Here is an 18,525-nt window from a genome sequence, read left to right on the forward strand (position 1 = left end):
GTTGCGGCGCAGCTAGCTAGAACTAGGTTAGGTACCTATGCACATGTAATTCTAGATCGGCCCTAATCTACCTAAGACTGCAGGGGAAGGTGAACATTAGAGACTAATGCATGCAACTAGAACGGCTTTGCAGCAAAAGGAACAATATCTTAATAAATTGAAACATCGCTTAAGCATTTACTAGAAGATAGATATGCAATAAGAGGGATTCATATGAAATTCAACAGCATGGATCATTCACAAGCTGCCCGTCTAGACTTTACCTTGTAGGTAGGTACCTAGGTACCTAATCTCATACCAATTATCCTCAGTGTTTCCTAGCCAGCTTCGACCGAGCTCGAATTCTCGCACCGAAAAAGTATAAGACGTAGACCAATGCTACAAGGCCAAACGAGATGAAACCTAACGTCGCCATCGCCCACTTAGCACCTAGATTATGAAACATGACGATGCCTGCATTTCCACACGTTAGGGCAACTCGGAAAACGATTTGCATTGGAAAACACTCACCTATATGGCAACAAGCAGCCGCAATCAGAAAAGACGGTATCAAAAATGCAGCTATCGCCGACGCAGCAACATTAGTATAGGAATCAGCGATATAATTAAGCATACTGAGCCACAGTAACGGGTCACAGAAGCCTAACAGACCACCTGCTATTACGGGCGACCAAAACGACACGCTTCCGTCGCAGGTAAAAGCGAACCATAGGAGGGATATCGGGAAGCCCCAGACGAATAAGAGCGAAGTCAAGAATCTCGCTTCTGGGCGACCGATACCACCGTTCCTCATACGGTCGCGCTTATAAAACCAGGTCTGAACCGGCACAAACGCGAACATGATGGTTACGCTGACGACGAAATTAAGAAATGTCAAATCAGCTGACATATATCTGGTCCAGTTAGAGTCGATATCCTTCTAGCTAAGATGGGAGATACTTACGATAGCCCGTTATTGACTACGAAGACATCAAATACTCCATCTAGATATAAGTAGAGCAGCCCATAAGCAAACCCATTGTAGATGCCCAAGAAGGTGACGATGGGCTCGGTCAGCATAATGCGAAATGCCATTGAAGTGACAAACCGCATTTCCCGAAGGACATCAATACGTTCTTCCATAACAACGAGTTCGGTTGGATCCGATGAGTTGTGTGCCTTGGCCGCTTTACTAATGACCATCCGTGGTAACGTTTCTGGAATGAAGCACATGATGATGGCAAAACCACCAGCGATGATAACGCTATCTGAGGTCAGAACCAAGTGTCCCTAAAGCTCGCCCATCATGGAGCAAGTTTCCGAGCGCAGACTCACTTGATCCAGAATATCCACGGCAGTCCCAGGTGCTCGTTCTCAGCAATCAATTCTCCAATAGGAGAGCCTATGCTTGGGCCATAATTTGCCGACATCACGAACAGCGCCATAGGCTGACCAGCTCCATCCAAATCGCCAAAGAGATCAGCAATAGTGCCAGCCACATTGGAGAGAGCCGTGCTCCCAGCAGCTCCGCAGAGGAATTGAAAGATGATCAGCATTGGTAAGTTGCGCGCCAATGCCGTGCCGATGTTCAGAATCGCATAGACGCCGATGGACACCACATAAATCCATTTTCGTCCTCCGATATCACTAGAAAATACTATTTAGCTTTTATAAAAGGAATCGACCTGTTTTTAATAGCAGCAATACTAAGGACACACATACGATAGAGGGCCTAAAAAGGCTGGCCCGACAGCTGTCCCTACGATGAACATGCTCTGACCAAGAGCTACTACTTGAGTAGACCCGCCATACTTCTCCTGGACGAGAAACTCGGCGCTGACGTAGGTCGTGGTCGAGAGGGTAATGAATACTTGAAGCAAGCAGTACACGGCGATGATGGACCATTTCTTTATCGAACTCCAGTGAATGGGGTGAGATGCGCTACTAAACTCGACTTTCTGAAGGGCAGAGAGCGCCGCATCTGTGTCCGAATCAGGGGCATGTGTAGTCGGTTGCTCGGCCTTCTCTTCCATTCTCCTTGCGATAGCTACGTGAGGATCGCTTCATCTGACGAATTCATGAAGAGATTTTGGCTACCAGCTGGAAGTTGAGAGCTATGCGCTACATTACGTACATATCCACTAACATCAGCACACTCAGGGGCGGATGTCAGCAACCTGCAAATCTTACTAGAACCTGAATAATACCACATCAAGATAATTGAAAGCCACCGAGAACAAGGGGATCTACGAAATTCTCCCTGGCCCACCGACTTGGGCCCAATCAGATATCCCATACGCTTATCATTAGATTGGGTCGCCCTGCACATATGTAGGGGTGTCGGCTCGGAATTCGGGTTAAGGCGTCGAATGACGTCCACATTAACAAAGCTAGACTACGGATTCGTAGTTTAATTGGTCCAGCAGGCTGTTCAGGCCTTATTTCCGTAACTCGGATGGATCGGTCACGCCGGCTTGATGATACCACAGAAAATTGCTAGACTACATAGGTGAAAACTATCCTCATTGCAAGATAGTCAGCTCGAGAACGTCCATGGATAAGACATATCTATGCTAATATTCATGACATGATAAGTTCATGGGCGGTACACTAGTAATATTAGGTGCTTAACTCCGAGTTATTTTCTATCACCAAGCTACTGAGTCTTCAGCCTAGCGCCTCGTACAATATTTCGTACTACTCTACGGAAAATTTCCGGGGGGTAAAGCAATGGTAGGAATGAAGGTATGACGGGTACTTAAATTATCGGTGCTTACGTCCTAATCAATGTCAAAACTGACTGAGATCAGACCTAACTATCTCTTCGAACATGGCCCCGGAGCTTAATATCCATAGTTGTCTATACCATCTAAGACCCCATGATAGCATGGAAGATATCATAAACATACACGATTATTATAAGTACTACTTGAACTCTACTTATCTATCAGGAGACCATAACAGGATCGCATATACAAGACGATCAATGGATGGGTTTATTGAAGGTCATTAGCCTCTAATTAGGAGTCATAATCGTTCAAATACTTACAAATATTATAACTAGTTCCTCGTATCTCAACACACATGTTTAGCATTAGGTTTACATGAGCAGGTAGGTACCTATCTATACCTAGGTATGCATATTTTCCTCTGGGATCAGGCCCCCCTTACGTAGACATAGAAGTACTCGGATGATAGAGAACTGGGTTCGCCTCATGTCACGTATGCCTAGGAATGATATATATGTTTTCTTTTATTGATGCCGGTATAGGTAGAAAATAGCTACGTAGTCCCTCTCTAGAACATTTTTATTATGGTTGACTGACTTTAGTACTATGAGATGAGAATGACAATGACAATGATGGGTGCTAACATTCCATGCCTTAGTTAGGTGTTTTCGTAAAGGTCAATATGACGGGTTTTAGCTTATACAGCTACGTCGCACACAGGTTCTTAAGCAATAGACTTATATAATGTGCAACATACCTAACCTACCTAAGGTATAGACGATATCTTATAGTGTTATCTCTAACGGCATGATACGAATACACAGATAATAAGATGTGTATGAAATAAACATAAACCATCGATCATTGTACGTATTATATATGAATATTATGGTAAGGAAGGTAGTTGGAATAAGCTCAACCAGCATTGGTATAACGTTAACGTTGAAGGCTTAGGCTAGGTATACGTACTCTAATTTCGTCAATTGCTAAAAGGGTTGACTCTAGCTTGCATCGTTAACCATGATTGGATAAGAGTGTTGTACAACTAGCCGGGATTGAATCTATTGACGGGGGAAAGTACATATTGTTTGACAACATGTTTGCATGGGCGGTTCCCTTCAGTGTAACTAATATGTTGTATGTTGTCTAAGAAAACGTATTGGCTAGCTGACGTCGCAGCGTACCTCACTTACACGATGAACGGTTCATTAGTGGATACCTAGGTACGTTATCCCTACCCGTTACGTTTCCGCCTACTTTTATAATTGATCCGGGGAAGCTGAGTTAGGTTCCATTTGATACAACAGTTGAGATCAGTAAATATTCTTCATCGTTCGTACGTACTCATTATGACTTTCCTTGATTCCTATTTTGTTATTCCGCTACCTGATCTTTGCACACTCGCAACACAATCTCTCGTTTAAATATGAGAATCACTTTAACCCATACCTTCGCTAATGCATATTTAAAATTATCCAACCAAATTTTAGGATAAAGATAGTAAATGGCCATCTAAGACCAGAAAGAATTTGTATCGATCGTCGAACCTGTAAAGTATTGACTCCGTAGTAACGAGGGAACTCCTGAATCCACGGGTTTCACTGTGGAGATGCGATAGTTTTAACCGATGTTGTCCAACGCCAAACTTGGTAAATGCATACTACGATATCCTACGAACTCGGCTAAGAGAGTCCTAGGTACCTTGCCACGTGAGCGGCGGCCTCGCCAGCAACCTCACCGGTTGCTTCTTGTCCCCCTTCACTACTCGCTCCATGGCCCGCCGCCTCGTGGGGGTTCGGAAAGTAATAGGCGGCCACGGCGATGGCGACATAGATGATAATGCATAAGAAGCCCTCTAGATAGTCGCTCTTCTGGTCCCTTAGGAAGTTTCCAACAGTGATAATAGCGAGAATCAACATGACAATATCGAAAATTTCAAAGTTAAGGTCCATCGGGAAGTCATAACCCCATCCGACAATAACAACCAATGGCGCATTTAGCATGGCGGTTTGGATGGTAGCACCAATACAATGTGTAAGGGCAAAATTAATCTGATTATCCCAGGCCTCGTCGATAGCCGTTAAGTGTTCAGCAGCTTTTTCGACCAGAGGAACCAAAATCAAACCCATGAAGGGGTCGGAAACGTGACCCTGTTCCACAATAGGCGCAATCTGGTCGACTAATGCAATGGCAATCAACGTTACAAGGGCTACCGAAATGGTTAGTGCCAGGATACACTCCGTAAATGTTAACTTGGCTTTCGCCCGGTCCTTGTGACCATCGGCGTCTCGTTCCTCGTCATGCTCGAACACAGCGTCGTAGATGCCGTGGTGGGTATGCATCTGAAAGAAGAGGAAGACGCCATATGCGATAAGGAGAAGGATTGAAATGATGCGTGAAATATTGAGGATCCTATCATCAATCTCTTCTGTGGTAAGGTTGTAGCCTGTACTGTTGATTGAGCGTTGGAAAACTGTAGGGATCGCTAGGCCAAGACCGCTGGGAGGTGTTAGCATTCAATAAAATTTAGAGCAGGACTGGGATTAGGGCATAGGCGTACGCAATAAGTAGGAGGTTCGAGCCAACTTCGCTGACAGCACCGTGAAACGTAGCCTCTTCTCGTCGTAGACCAGCGGTAAAGAAACACAATCCCAAGCATAGTAGCATATTAGCTAAAATAGATCCGAGAATGGCAGCTTGAATAACGTAGTACTGGTTTTTACGAAGCAGAACCATGAATAAAATAATCTCGACGATGGATCCAATGGTGGTCTCGACGAGAACACCAAGCATATGCGGCATCTTCCTAGCTAGCTCCTGGCCAGCGAATCCAATGAGATTTGCGCATGGAACCATGGCGATATACGCCAAGCTGAACTTGAGTATATCATAGCCTTCATGAACCGCGAAATGGAGAGCGATTGCAGCGGGTACGAAAGGCCAGAGGATGTTTACAGCCCTCGATATCCAACTAGTAGATCGCCAAATGATTGCTATGAATTGGAGAGGATGTATGCCCCTTCGTCCTGATTCCCCTGCCGACTTAATGCGTACCAGGCCGCGGATCCCACCCTCTGGGCTACCCATGGTCTCTTGTCGAGTCTGAGGAAGTGCCGATGCTTGCTTGTTGGTCTGGGAACGTCGTGTAATTTTCTCGCGACCCCCGATAACACCTTCGCCGTTTGCCGTCATCACGAAGCTTCCAACTAGTTTTGTTTCGGTACCATAAAGAGGACAAGCGGGGAATAGGAGAGCAAAAGAAAAAAAGAAAGTAATAAATGAATCTGACGCTGGTGAGAAAGAAAGTAGGTAAATAGAGAAAAATAAGACAGAAAAGCAAATAAATGTCTGGCGCTTATGAGTTCAATGCATCAGCCCCAGCGTAGTGAAACAATAAGAAAATATGAATAAATGATTTATTACCTACCCCATAGCTTATTAGCTTATGGCTTGGCCAATTCATAAATCCATCCACTTGGCGCGCTGCTGCTGCGTTGTTCTTTGCCAAGACGATGGACGAATTGATAACTGCTTCTGCTTTGCTTACAGTATTGAAGTACTTAAAGTACGAAGTACATTCATTATACAGTAAGTACATTGTCAGGCCTCCGATGGCACGTGCTGCACCAGATTTCAAGGATCTAGGTACCTGTGAAACGGCCTGTTTTAGATTTAACAGCCATAAATAAAGGCGGGGCATTAACATTTACATAAACGGACTTCTCGAATAAGGAGCGGCGCTTCGTATAAAGGAATAATTCAGAGATAAAGCTAGCTACCTAGGTACCTAACGAAGGTGATCTTCCATGTCATATTTAAGATATCTAAGAAGCGAGACAGACTAAACATTATTCTTTTCTTTATGAACTAATTATTCCGTATGTTGAATTTTGATAGGCTTAACTATGAAAATCAACCTCCTTACCTACTCATATAATTTAAACGAGTACTCTCTCCTGTAATTTATATATTGAATTGATAGGGTCAGGCCATTTGCTCTTTAAATTCAACTGAAGGATCATCAACATTTAAGTAAGTGAGTGTCTGTTTATGCACTTTATGTAGATACTTATATGTACTGTTTTATATTCATTAACTCTACCAGAGAATACTCCAGTAAACGGAAGTGGTAGCGTTCTACTTGGATATTTCCCTAGGTTGGATATCACCTAAGCCTGGAATTCTTCTATGACTGCTAGTAATGCATCCCGTTCCTTGACCGTTGCTAACGTTTTCCACGCCTGCTCTAGGTAATTTGGTCTTTCTCTTCTCTCCCAGGGCCTACCACGGATGGAATATAGATACCAGCAGAGGCGGTAAAAGAGTATCATACCAGGCGCTGGTTGAACGCGATAAAGATAAACGGGATTGACAATCCAGCAGATATGCTGACTATAGGTAGGCAGTTACCTTTTAGCATTGTAGTATATAATAATTTGTCCAAAACGCTATACTTACGCATCTATTTTAGAACGTATCCTAGCTCAAGGTCACCCTGATTATTCTTTGGGAACACGTCGATATGGATAGCGAAGAATGTAGCCATAAACGAAAGCGGGAGCTGGTTTGGGCACTCTCTACGACGCGGTTCTGCCTCGAGGATGTAAGCCGAGCAGTCGAGCATTCAACGTTAGCGAGCTTGAAGGTTTTCGCAATATCTTCTAGAACTACTTGCTGATCCTACAGGATCATATTCAGAATATTTAGCTCGTCGTGAATATCTTCCACTTCGACTAGCATTCCCGCCTCTGCGATTAAGTCTGGGCAGTATGCGTCGTCGCTGTCCAAGACCCTACGTGTGGTAAAAGCACGGAAATCTCTAAGCAACCCCATGGTTTGATCTGCCTATATAAAGCGCATGTCAGCTTAAATATTTATGATCACCGTGTCTTAATATGGCATGCAGTTCTACCGAGAGATGCCTCAAAGAAATCAAAGAATTGGGAGTGTCCGGGTACTTTCTCAGGGCCGAAAATATTGATGCAGGCCTTCATGATCAAGTCCGCCATCCCATAAACAAACGTAATCGGCGCTCTATGGATTGTGCGAAGATGGTCCCGTATTATACTATAAATACCAAGAGGGTTTTCTTCAATTGTCCCAGAGCCTTCACTCCTGGATTGGTTATATAGCTCTGATATGAGAAAACCCTCCGAGTATTTGCAAGGCGTGGGGAGGCAACTAATAAGGGTATCTAGCGACAGAATTAGAGGCAATAGGTCCAGATATAACAATGTACCCACCGCCGTTAATAATCCATAGCCAGAGCTGATCTACCATAAAAAGCTTGGGTACTCGGTGCTCGGCAGTGAACCGTGACACGACTTGATCCTTGTCTCTCTGAGGAGAGGTATCCAGGTGAGTATAAAAGTATTGATCAAGCGTCTGTCTTAATTGTAAAGTAGATCCACGACTTGAAGATTCGGGTCTGAGGTAACCTTCAATTAGACATTCGTGCAAATTTGATGAGGTCAGTGCTGTATGTCCTGGTGATATTCGTGGTGTAGTATTAGAGCCACCTTCATTCATTTGCTGCAGGTCCCTGTTCATTGAAGCATTGCCGGATAACTGAGCATTTGTGGACCTAGCCGTATAATACCCCGATGTATTGGATATATTCGAATGGTTCTCTAGCGGGTTAGACGGGCATGTGAATGACTGACGCACTACCTTCGACATCAAAGACACTCCATCTACCGTATCAAAATGAAGGAATGGGACCTGATCGAAACCTCAGCGAAACCTCAACACGAAATTTGTATCATGCGATGACTTACAAACAAAGCAAAGTGGTAGATATTATCATCCACGTGGTTATTTAGCTTTTTCTGTTGATAGGTATGATGCATTAGCTTAGTCTAAGCCATATCTTTCTCAGTCCTCAAACCTTCAATATGTGGCAACCGGGTCGTTTTGACGCAGGAAGTGCGGTGCCAATCGAGTGGTTGGGGCCCTGTAAAGATTGTATTCCAAGACGAGTTTTATCATCTTCAGGGAGGAGATATAGCTCATTTCCAGCCTCTGTCAAGTGTCTTGTAAGAAGCACCTATGTTTTGCAAAATATTAAGCTATTGTGTAGCAGAAGGGGGGGGAAACTAAAGCCTCAAATCTCGTATACAGTACGAATGGTGGGATAACTTACACCAACCCATTCAAGCTATGTGTTCTAGTTAGTAAGGAGCTAAGTAAAGATATAAATAACCTTGTGCGAACTTACGTTATTAGAGAGGAGATGATACTACCTAAAGCCAAGTGGATTGTTGGGAATACTAGGTGTTGCTTCTTTCATTAAATTCGTCGGTCCTATTCCGTATAGGGCTTCATAGATGGAGGCTAATACCTCAACTCGCCTCTCGGTTTCACCAATGAAAAAGTCAGTAATGCTTACTCTAAATCCATGGCATGCTGTCATTTTGTCAAGATTATGATATGGAGCTTGGGGTACGTTGGCTGTATCTGAGATGACGGCCCCTGTCGTCTCTATAGAATGCGAAATAGAAGGCCCCTCAAGAAAATGGCTATTAACCAACATCCTTGTCATTTCTTCTGACCCACGGGCTAGGTCTATAGCAGACAGATCACTATCACTCCTCGTACTATAGTCTGCGCCATGGTGCAAAAGGAGCCGAACCATTGAAACGTTTCTTCTTTCAACTGCAACCATCAAGGGGCTGAAGGTAGACTGGTTTTTGACATGTACATCAGCCCCCCAGTTTAACAGGACTTTTGTTGTTTCAAGATCATCTTTTTCGACAGCTTGGTGGAGAAGTAGGGGACCGTTTCCAATGGTCAGCTCAGTGTTTGCACCGCGCTCAAGCAGGAGTTCTGCTATATCGTAGAAACCCAGGTCGACTGCAAGCTGTAAACATGTTTTGCCGTTGATGCCGTATCCATCAAAAGGGACACCACTATCCAGGAGGATACGAGCTATACCGGGGCGGCTGTTTTGAATAGCTGATTGTAGCAGTGTTATTTCTAAGTCTGACCCAATCCTGTGTGGAGGGCTCATCTCCCTAAACAGCGAGCGAAACAAACCCTCGTCGCCGTTCACTATTGATGAAAACAGCCTAGCAGAGCTGTCTAGGACCGAATCACGTATTCCATCTGGTGACGAGGTATTATCCATTGGAGTAAGTCAAAGCACCCTTACAGGGGCCACCCTAGTGGGGGCCACCTCAAATTTTTAGACCTTCAAAATAAGTACTTTAATTTCAATTTAATATTATTTAATTAAATTAAATTTAATTAATTTATAATTTGTTATATTTTAACGATGATATAGTCCTTTACTATTAATTTAATTAACGAGGTTTTATTTTCTAAATTGGTATTGGAATTGTTAATTGTAATTATACTATCTAATTTTTAGGTTTTTAATTACTTTTTTTTTTATAATAACCTTAATATTTATAAATGTTGAATTTGGGTTAGGTAATATCTTACGCCGTTTTTATAGTTTTGTATTTACTAATATTTTTTTTAAATATTTAACGTAGGCCTTTGTTATGGCTAATTTTATAGTAGTTTTATCGAAAACTTTACCAATTTTATTAAATAAAAACCTTATTGTAGATTTAATAAATATTATATTAATCTTGGATAGTTCTTTAATTAAAATATTAATATTTTATAAATTTAAAGGCGTTGTTAAAAGGATTGGAATTATATTTTTAATAAAATTAGGTTTTTTTAGGTTAGAAATAAGGCTTAGAAGGGTTAGGGTAGTATTGGGAATTTCTTGGAGTATAAGTTGATGATTTAACAGTTTATTTTAATCTTTAGAATAAATCTCCATAATCTTCTAGTTAATTAATATATTATATTTGGTTAAACGTTTTTTTTGTACTATTTAATAAATTATAATAAATTTCTTTTTATTAGGATTAGAAATATAATATAATTGGTATATTTTAATAAGTTTATAATAATAGTTTTATTTTATTAATAAAAATATATCCACGTTAGTAATTTATAAAACGTACGATGAGTGTATTGGAATAAAAATAATGTAGATTTTATTTATAAAGTATTCTTAAAGGAATTCTATTATGGTATAGTTATTATAGCTGTTAAAAATTAATAATTGCTATTGTTAACGATTTAATGGCTTTATTTTTTTTAAAAAGATTTTACGAAGTTATTTAAATATAATATTATTATTAATTTAATTATTAGGAAATGTAATGAATTTTTAACCTTTAAATTTAACGTCTTTATCGTTAAGAAATCACTATTATTATATATATTTACCTATATATATAATAAGGGGATTCAGAAATCAGCCGTTACTATTAATATATTTAATAATCGATATCTAGGTTTTATTATTATAGTCTTTAACCACGATACGTTTTTTATAAGCCTTATTAATAACTATCCTATTATTCCTAACCCTTTTTATAATTTCTATCTTATTAGCGTTGTACGTATGCCTGGTTAGGATATTCTTGATCCTAAAGGCTTTAAGTTGGTTAAAAAAGATATTAATATTATTAATTATAACCTTATTAATTTATTTATAATCGATTAAATAAACCCTAATTAATTTAATATTAAGATAATAAGATAAAAATTATATATATTAATATTTACCGAGGATATTAAGCCGGTAATTGTAGGTTAATAGTTTTCTTATAATATCTTTAAATCGATATAAAAAAGGCATATAGTTAATATGGCTTAACGTAACGGCCCAATCAACTAATTCTTTTTCTTAATATTTCAATAGCTTCTAACGTTCTTTTAAATAATCGTTTTATATTTTACAGCCTAATATTTGGTTTGTAAGGTAGTATTATAATATAAAGTATTTTTTAAACGTTTACCGCAAGGATACGCTGTTGAGAACGTTGTTTATTATTGTAGCGCAATGTAATTAAGTTAAGAAAATAGGTATTTTAAAATCGTAAAAAAATAAGGATTTAAATGATAAATTTTATTTTTTAATTAACTAAAAATTGATAAAATTATATAATAATTTATATGTAAACTTCATTGCAAACGCGTTGCGTTTTTGAGGTGGCCCCCACTAGGGTGGCCCCCGTAAGGGTGCTTTGACTTACCTATACTAATGAATAAAAAGGGGAACCTAGCTATGGGAAGCTTGCTCTATGTAAATACCTGTAGCTCAAAATGAAAATGAGTATGAATCCGTATAATAATAAATAGTTAGGAACAAGTTTAAGCTTGCCAGGCTTATATTTTACTTTATATAGGTAAGATAGGTGGCTTTTATTTATCTCAGTACCTTAGACTATATTTTAATATGGAAGCGGGTTGCGCCCGCTTATGCTACGCAATATATACCTACATAATAAGCACCTAAGCTAGCTTGTGTTGTTATATTCAATACTTACAGGTTACGGACGTGGCGTTCTATGAATTTTAAAGCTAAATAATTTAATATGTATAAATATTGTTTATTAAGCTATTTCTTTTGGTTTAAAGGGGGAAACCTTCCTAATCAAGTTATAATAGCCCCTCGTAAGTGTGTATTTTATGTGAACTATGCCTATTCTAAGATCTTATCTTGGTTGTTGTAGATTATATAGATTAGATCGTGCAAGAGGTATAGGGGTCTTCCGGTAGCGAGCCTAACTTTCTGAAGCTATTGGCTAATAGCTCATGCCTGACGGTCAATAGGATAATGACACAAGCCACTCCCCTCACGTATCGGGACAGATCTGCATCAGCTCGACCATCAGCTCGACGTATTTTACCTCCCGTCATTTTTCAGGCCCTGCAGTCTCGATATGAACCTAAAGGTCTGAGTTTACAATCCCCCCTTCTCAATATGAACGCCTTTTCCTTCAAATCCTAGTAATTATTCTATGGTGTTCGTAATATCTCAATATTTTGACTGTTTGATAAATACTAACAACTATGATAATTATGGCAGCTGTCCTTCTGGCCGGTTGCTCCTCATCAAATGACTTAAGAAATGTCTATTTACTATCTCTTTCGTACAAAACGAAGTCTGCCTCTGCATTGACGGATCCTCTTCAAATCAACCCAAGTATAGGAGAAGCATTTCCCAATGCTCTTAGTCGCAGTAACAAAACGATTCAGCGGATAAATATATCCCATATGGGCTTATGCATTCAGCTTATGTCTGGTACTTGGACTTGTGGAGGCGATACACAAGACGTTGTAAACATTTTGAAAAGCGATTCTCAGTCGAACCCCTTTAATTTAGTATGGGCTGTAGACAAGTTCAGCAATGAAGTTACATCTTTTCCCTTAATATAAGTTATGTACTTAATTTTGCTAAAACTTACATGTTTATTGAAGATCTCTTGCCCAACCCTCGCACCACCTAGTAAGCCTTTGGTTTTGAACCGTATTTGCCTCTAACAGCTTGTTAGCTTTGTTGCCGCTGCTCTTGCGTCAATATCGGCTCTGTTGATAGTAACGTTTCCGACTGAGACTGAGGATATGGACTGGGAGGGAAGTGAACGTCAAGTAAACCCATTTCCATCTCGGCTGAAGTGTTATATGGCCGCAACCTTCTCGTCACTTGCAACGTTCTGTTCGTTCGTTTCGGTTTTCTGGCAGCACATCGCCTGTGCATGTGCCTCGACATTATTTGAAGCGTTAACATATGATACGGTTGAAGTTCACACCGGCTGGGCTGCTATGCTTTGTGACTGGTTTGGATTTGGCCTCATTTGCATTTCTTCAATCGAATTGTTCTTGCTCATACTTGCGATCAAAGTCTTGGTTGTACTTGCAGATTAAGTATTAGTGCTGTCTATTGAGTTGTCGTGCCCTTCGGGCAAAAGTCAACAAGATGTAATAAACATTCCTTAATAACTTTACGAAAAAGAAAAGAAAAGTTGCAGTAAAATTCGCACGAAATCTCGAAAACTGTGGCGCGAGAATACCTGAGATACACTAAAAGCAACTATAATGTTTTATACCTTATATCTTATACTAGACGCCATCACCTTTAAAGACCGCCCCAGGTATATTTCAAACACGAGCCGTGAACAGCCATTCATTCTTGTCGAGCCTCTAACTGAACGTGTGGTTCAGGCAAAGCCTTCCAAACAACAGTAATCTCCTTAGCCTTATTCTCTATTTCATCAGTACCATACGAAGTCTCTTCCAATTGATCCGCTACCCCTAAAATTTCAGCGCTTCCAGGCCCGTATATAAGCCAGGGAAGAAAAGAAGCTTTCCAAGCCGGAAATTGTTTAAGCGCCGTAGAGTATACTGTTACTATGAATAGTAACATAGTTAATACTACTATTGATGATAGAAACAGCATCCACAGCCACCTGACATGTATACATGTTGCGTAATGGAAGACTTGCCCAACGGCAGGGTCCGAATAGTTCTCGTGACCGTGAGTTCGAATCCACGTAGTTAACGAATCAGAAATACTTGAAAACGTCTGCTGGATGCGGTCAAAGTCAATGCGCCCAGCATCATATATGTGTTGCAAAGTCTGGGGGCCGTCAAATGTGTCAAATATCATGGGCCCGTTGATCCCTATGATTACCGTAGCAGCTTTAAGTGCCCCATTGAAATTTTTACGTATGGCTGCTGGTCCTATAACGGTCCCAAATACATAATCCATACCATTATAAACATTTTCGAGCAAGAAGGGAGTCCGTTAGTGACGACTTGGTTTCCGGGTAGGATTCGTTGTAGGGAAGCCATCGATGAGTCTTGTCAATACTATACCCTTTGCCTACTAATTCGTCTATATCTTGCTGTGTTATACAGTGTGTATCTATCATTCCGAGCTCAAAATTAGTCTCACTCCCTGTTTTATTCATCCAAACTCCTGTACCCCAGGCCGCAGTCGTCGACTGGGGAATCAGCGCTCAGTGAGACGACCCGCTTCTACTGTAGCATTATAGACCCGCACACACGGCTGGATTGTAGCTGGATTGTACAAGTTGCAGCTCCGTACCCTCTACAGCGCCACGAGTTGACTAATGTTTTGTTCTCGCAGCTTGCTATCGGATTTCCGGTAACAACGTCCATGTAATTATCTGATAGAGGTGTTTTTCCGGCGAGTATCTCCACAGAAACCGTCCAATCTTCATTCGTAAATTCGCCAACGAAGGTGTCAACCTTAGCCACTTCCATGTTATCATAGCCATAGCAAGTGCCCCCGAAGTCTGATGTAGAAAAATTTGTTACGTTCAACTGTGAAATTCCCGGTGATGTTCGTGTTGAGTTGCTCCTTGGAATACTGGATTTGATTATGCGGAAGACGGCGGAATGATCCGTGCAGTCGATATTTAAATCGCTCGATTTGTTAGAAATAGTAACACAAGACGATTCTATAGTTATTTCTTTAGATATATCCTCGCAAGCACTACAGTACCATATAGTGCTATAAAGGTCTGAAAAAGAGCAGTTTCCAGTTGAAAAACTCCCTGTAATAATGCCGACTGAAATCCAATGCTAGATTCATCGTAAACATGTGGGGGGCGAGCTGGGTCGTAAAAGAAGTTTGTTCGAGGCAACGTAGCCCTTTTATCCGACATGACCACGCTGCAGCCAGATGGACTTATCAGTTGCTGTATAGAAGGATCTATTCCTATAGAGGCAATAATAAGAAGGCCACCCAAGGCAGTAAGAGGCTGATGTAAGCGTTGTGCCCAGAGAAGCTGTAGTGAACCCCATGCTCCGCGTCCCGCGTTGTCGAATCGAGTTAGGTCATACAACGGACGGCGTGCTTGTGCAAACCAATTCCACTGGAACTGGCCAATACATGACATAAGAATGAAGGACAAGCTGGCTCTTAGAATGATAGAGTATATCGAAAGCAAAGTGTTTATCGAGATTCGGAATGGCCACTGGGGTAACGGGTGTCCATTGTGTGGATATAGAGTAGCAAATATAACGATGAGGATAGCTAGGATAAGTAATCAACTCGCGGCTTCCCATTTCCAAGCGGCATATAAGTATCTCAGGCCAGTGCCGAACGTCCAGGCTTGTCCAACCAATTTCCTCGGCGCGGCTGGGAGCTCAGGTGGAGATATAGGCCCTCCTGAATCTTGAGAGGGGTGTGACCGAAAGGTATGATCGAGGCCGTTGGCCACTAGACCTGAACATTCTGAAGAGAGTGAATTATATGATACTACGCCCATAATGAGATGCAATGATTCTGGTATGAAGATGTCACACAACTGATATGTGTTATTAGGGCCTTTATATGAGGCAATATTGATGAAATTCTTGATGATCTGATTGATTGTTGTAAGATCGTGGGAACGCGTCATTCACCGCGGATTACATGGAATTAGGGAATTGTCACATAAATGATACGTGTTATTAAGGCTTTAATATGCCCTGAGTATAGGAAGGGTTATTATGCCGCATTCTTTTTTTCTATGCAAACCAACATCTGCAATAGGCAGTAGGGTTTCTTAAAGTGGAAAAGAATTATTATAAGTCAAAGCACCCTTACGGGGGCCACCCTAGTGGGGGCCACCTCAAAAACGCAACATGTTCGCAATAAGATCTATATATAAATTATTATATAATTTTATTAGTTTTTAATTAATTAAAAAATAAAATTTATTATTTAAATTTTTATTTTTTTACGATTTTAAAATGCTTATTTTTTTAGCCTAATTGTATTGTGTTGCAGCGATAAACGACGTTTTCGACGGCGTATTTTTACGATAGGCGTTTAAAAAATATTTTATATTACAATATTATTTTACAGATTAAATATTGGGTTATAGAATATAAAACGATTATTTAAAGGAATATTAAAAATTATTAAAGTATTAAGAAAAGGAATTAATTAATTAAACTATTATGTTAAATTATATTAATTATACGTTTTCTTTATATTAATTTAAAGATATTGTAAAAAAATTATTAGCTTATAATTATTAGTCTAATATTTTCGATAAATATTAATATATATAATTTTTATTTTATTATTTTAATATTAAATTAATTAAAATTTATTTAATTAATTATAAACAAGTTAACAAGATTATAATTAATAATATTAATATTTTTTTCAACCAATTTAAGGTTTTTAAAATTAAAAATATCCCGGTTAAGTATACGTATAATATTAATAAAATAAGGATTATAGAAAAAGTTAAAAATAACGAGATAATTATTAGTAAGGCTTATAAAAAGCGTATTATAATTAAAAATTATAACAATAAAATTTAAACATTAATTATTAAATATATTAATAACAATAATTAATTTTTAAATTTCTTTATTATATATATAAGTAAATATATATAATAATAATAATTTTTTAATAATGAGAACATTAAATTTAAAAATTGGAAGTTTATTACGTTTTTTAATAATTAAATTAATAATAATATTATATTTAAATGATTTTATAAAGTTTTTTTAAAAGAAACAAAATTATTAAATTGTTAATAATAACAATTATTAATCTTTAACGGTTATAATAGCCATATTATAATAGAATTTTTTTAAGAATATTTTATAAATAAAGTTTATATTATTTTTATTTTAATATATTTATTATATATTTTATAAGTTATTAATGTAAATATATTTTTATTAATAAAATAAGGTTATTATTATAAATTTATTAAAGTATATTAATTATATTATATTTTTAATTTCGGTAAAAAGAAATTTATTACAATTTATTAAATAATACAAAAAAAACATTTAATTAAATATAATATATTGATTAATTAAAAGGTTATAGGGATTTATTTTAAAGATTAAAATAAGTTATTAAATTATTAATTTATATTTTAAGAGGTTTTTAATATTATCCCAATTTTTCCAAACTTTATTTTTAACTTAAAAAAATTTAATTTTATCGAAAATATAGTTTTAATTCTTTTAATAACGCCTTTAAATTTATAAAATATTAATATTTTAATTAAAAAATTATTTAAAATTAATATAACGTTTATTAAATTTGTAATAAGGTTTTTATTTAATAAGATTAATAAAGCCTTTAATAAAATTATTATAAAATTAATTATAATAAAAATTTACGCCAAATATTTAAAAAAGGTATTAATAAATACAAAGTTATAAAAATGGCGTAAGGTATTATTTAATTTAAATTTAACATTTATAAATATTAAGACTATTATAAAAAAAAAGAATAATTAAAGGTTTAAAAATTAAGTAGTATAATTATAATTAATAATTTTAATATTAATTTAAAAGATAAAACCTTATTAGTTAAATTAATAATAAAAGATTATATTATTATTAAAATATAATAAATTATAAATTAATTAAATTTAATTTAATTAAATAACGTTAAATTAAAATTAAAATATTTATTTTAAAGGTTTAAAAATTTGAGGTAGCCCCTACTAGGGTAGCCCCTGTAAGGGTGCTTTGACTTAATAGAAAGTGTCTTTACTAACATAAGGGCATCCTTGCGGTGCGCCACAATAGCCTACCTAAAGTTTACAAAGGTCATAAGTCGATTTATATGGGTAAGTAGATCACGTTGTAACATACCTTTCTGCTTTTCTTTGGCAGTTGCAGTTATTAACCTTAAATATTAACTTTTATAAAGAAATACATATATAAAAAAAAAAATAAAAAAAAAAGGAAATCATATATAATTAAAAGATATTTTATAATGTTATAAATGTATTAATTAATTAAATTTATATAAATAACAGTAAAATACGTGTTTTCACAATTTTATAATAAAACTAATTGATTTAATACTTTTATAAAAGCTAACCCTTACTGGGAAAAATGATATCCTTGACTGGGCCTTTCGACATGAACCTTTTAAGATATGGAATCTAAGTGGCCGCCTTAAACAGGCTTCAAAGTGTATATGTTTCAGTAAAGCTGTCAAAGTCGT

The 18,525-nt window shown here is 37.8% G+C and overlaps 5 protein-coding genes across 5 annotated transcripts; 1 reads left to right on the plus strand and 4 right to left on the minus strand.

Moving 5' to 3' along the window:
• Positions 1-307: 307 nt before the first annotated feature.
• On the minus strand, positions 308-2,012 carry F4813DRAFT_380341 (MFS general substrate transporter; the record flags this gene model as incomplete). Its single annotated transcript, XM_049245555.1, has 5 exons — positions 308-453; positions 511-893; positions 944-1,243; positions 1,315-1,626; positions 1,702-2,012. 5 exons carry the CDS (start codon positions 2,010-2,012, stop codon positions 308-310), a joined length of 1,452 nt encoding a protein of 483 aa, XP_049100366.1.
• Positions 2,013-4,390: 2,378 nt separating this feature from the next.
• F4813DRAFT_388677 (uncharacterized protein) lies at positions 4,391-5,900 on the minus strand (the record flags this gene model as incomplete). Its single annotated transcript, XM_049246724.1, has 2 exons — positions 4,391-5,207; positions 5,269-5,900. 2 exons carry the CDS (start codon positions 5,898-5,900, stop codon positions 4,391-4,393), a joined length of 1,449 nt encoding a protein of 482 aa, XP_049100367.1.
• Positions 5,901-7,388: 1,488 nt separating this feature from the next.
• On the minus strand, positions 7,389-9,834 carry F4813DRAFT_388678 (uncharacterized protein; the record flags this gene model as incomplete). Its single annotated transcript, XM_049246725.1, has 7 exons — positions 7,389-7,549; positions 7,621-7,902; positions 7,952-8,429; positions 8,486-8,536; positions 8,596-8,754; positions 8,851-8,865; positions 9,097-9,834. 7 exons carry the CDS (start codon positions 9,832-9,834, stop codon positions 7,389-7,391), a joined length of 1,884 nt encoding a protein of 627 aa, XP_049100368.1.
• Positions 9,835-12,465: 2,631 nt separating this feature from the next.
• On the plus strand, positions 12,466-13,008 carry F4813DRAFT_356709 (uncharacterized protein). The gene is made up of 2 exons (XM_049243020.1): positions 12,466-12,543; positions 12,607-13,008. Exon 2 carries the CDS (start codon positions 12,795-12,797, stop codon positions 12,954-12,956), a length of 162 nt encoding a protein of 53 aa, XP_049100369.1. The 5' UTR covers positions 12,466-12,543; positions 12,607-12,794; the 3' UTR covers positions 12,957-13,008.
• A 696-nt stretch (positions 13,009-13,704) lies between these two features.
• Positions 13,705-14,807, minus strand: F4813DRAFT_388679 (uncharacterized protein; the record flags this gene model as incomplete). The annotated part of the gene is made up of 4 exons (XM_049246726.1): positions 13,705-13,928; positions 14,001-14,201; positions 14,302-14,524; positions 14,586-14,807. 4 exons carry the CDS (start codon positions 14,805-14,807, stop codon positions 13,705-13,707), a joined length of 870 nt encoding a protein of 289 aa, XP_049100370.1.
• Positions 14,808-18,525: the final 3,718 nt, after the last annotated feature.

This window comes from Daldinia decipiens (genome assembly GCF_022478715.1).
Source record: "Daldinia decipiens strain CBS 113046 unplaced genomic scaffold F4813scaffold_13, whole genome shotgun sequence".
In the NCBI taxonomy this organism is placed as follows: Eukaryota; Fungi; Ascomycota; class Sordariomycetes; order Xylariales; family Hypoxylaceae; genus Daldinia; species Daldinia decipiens.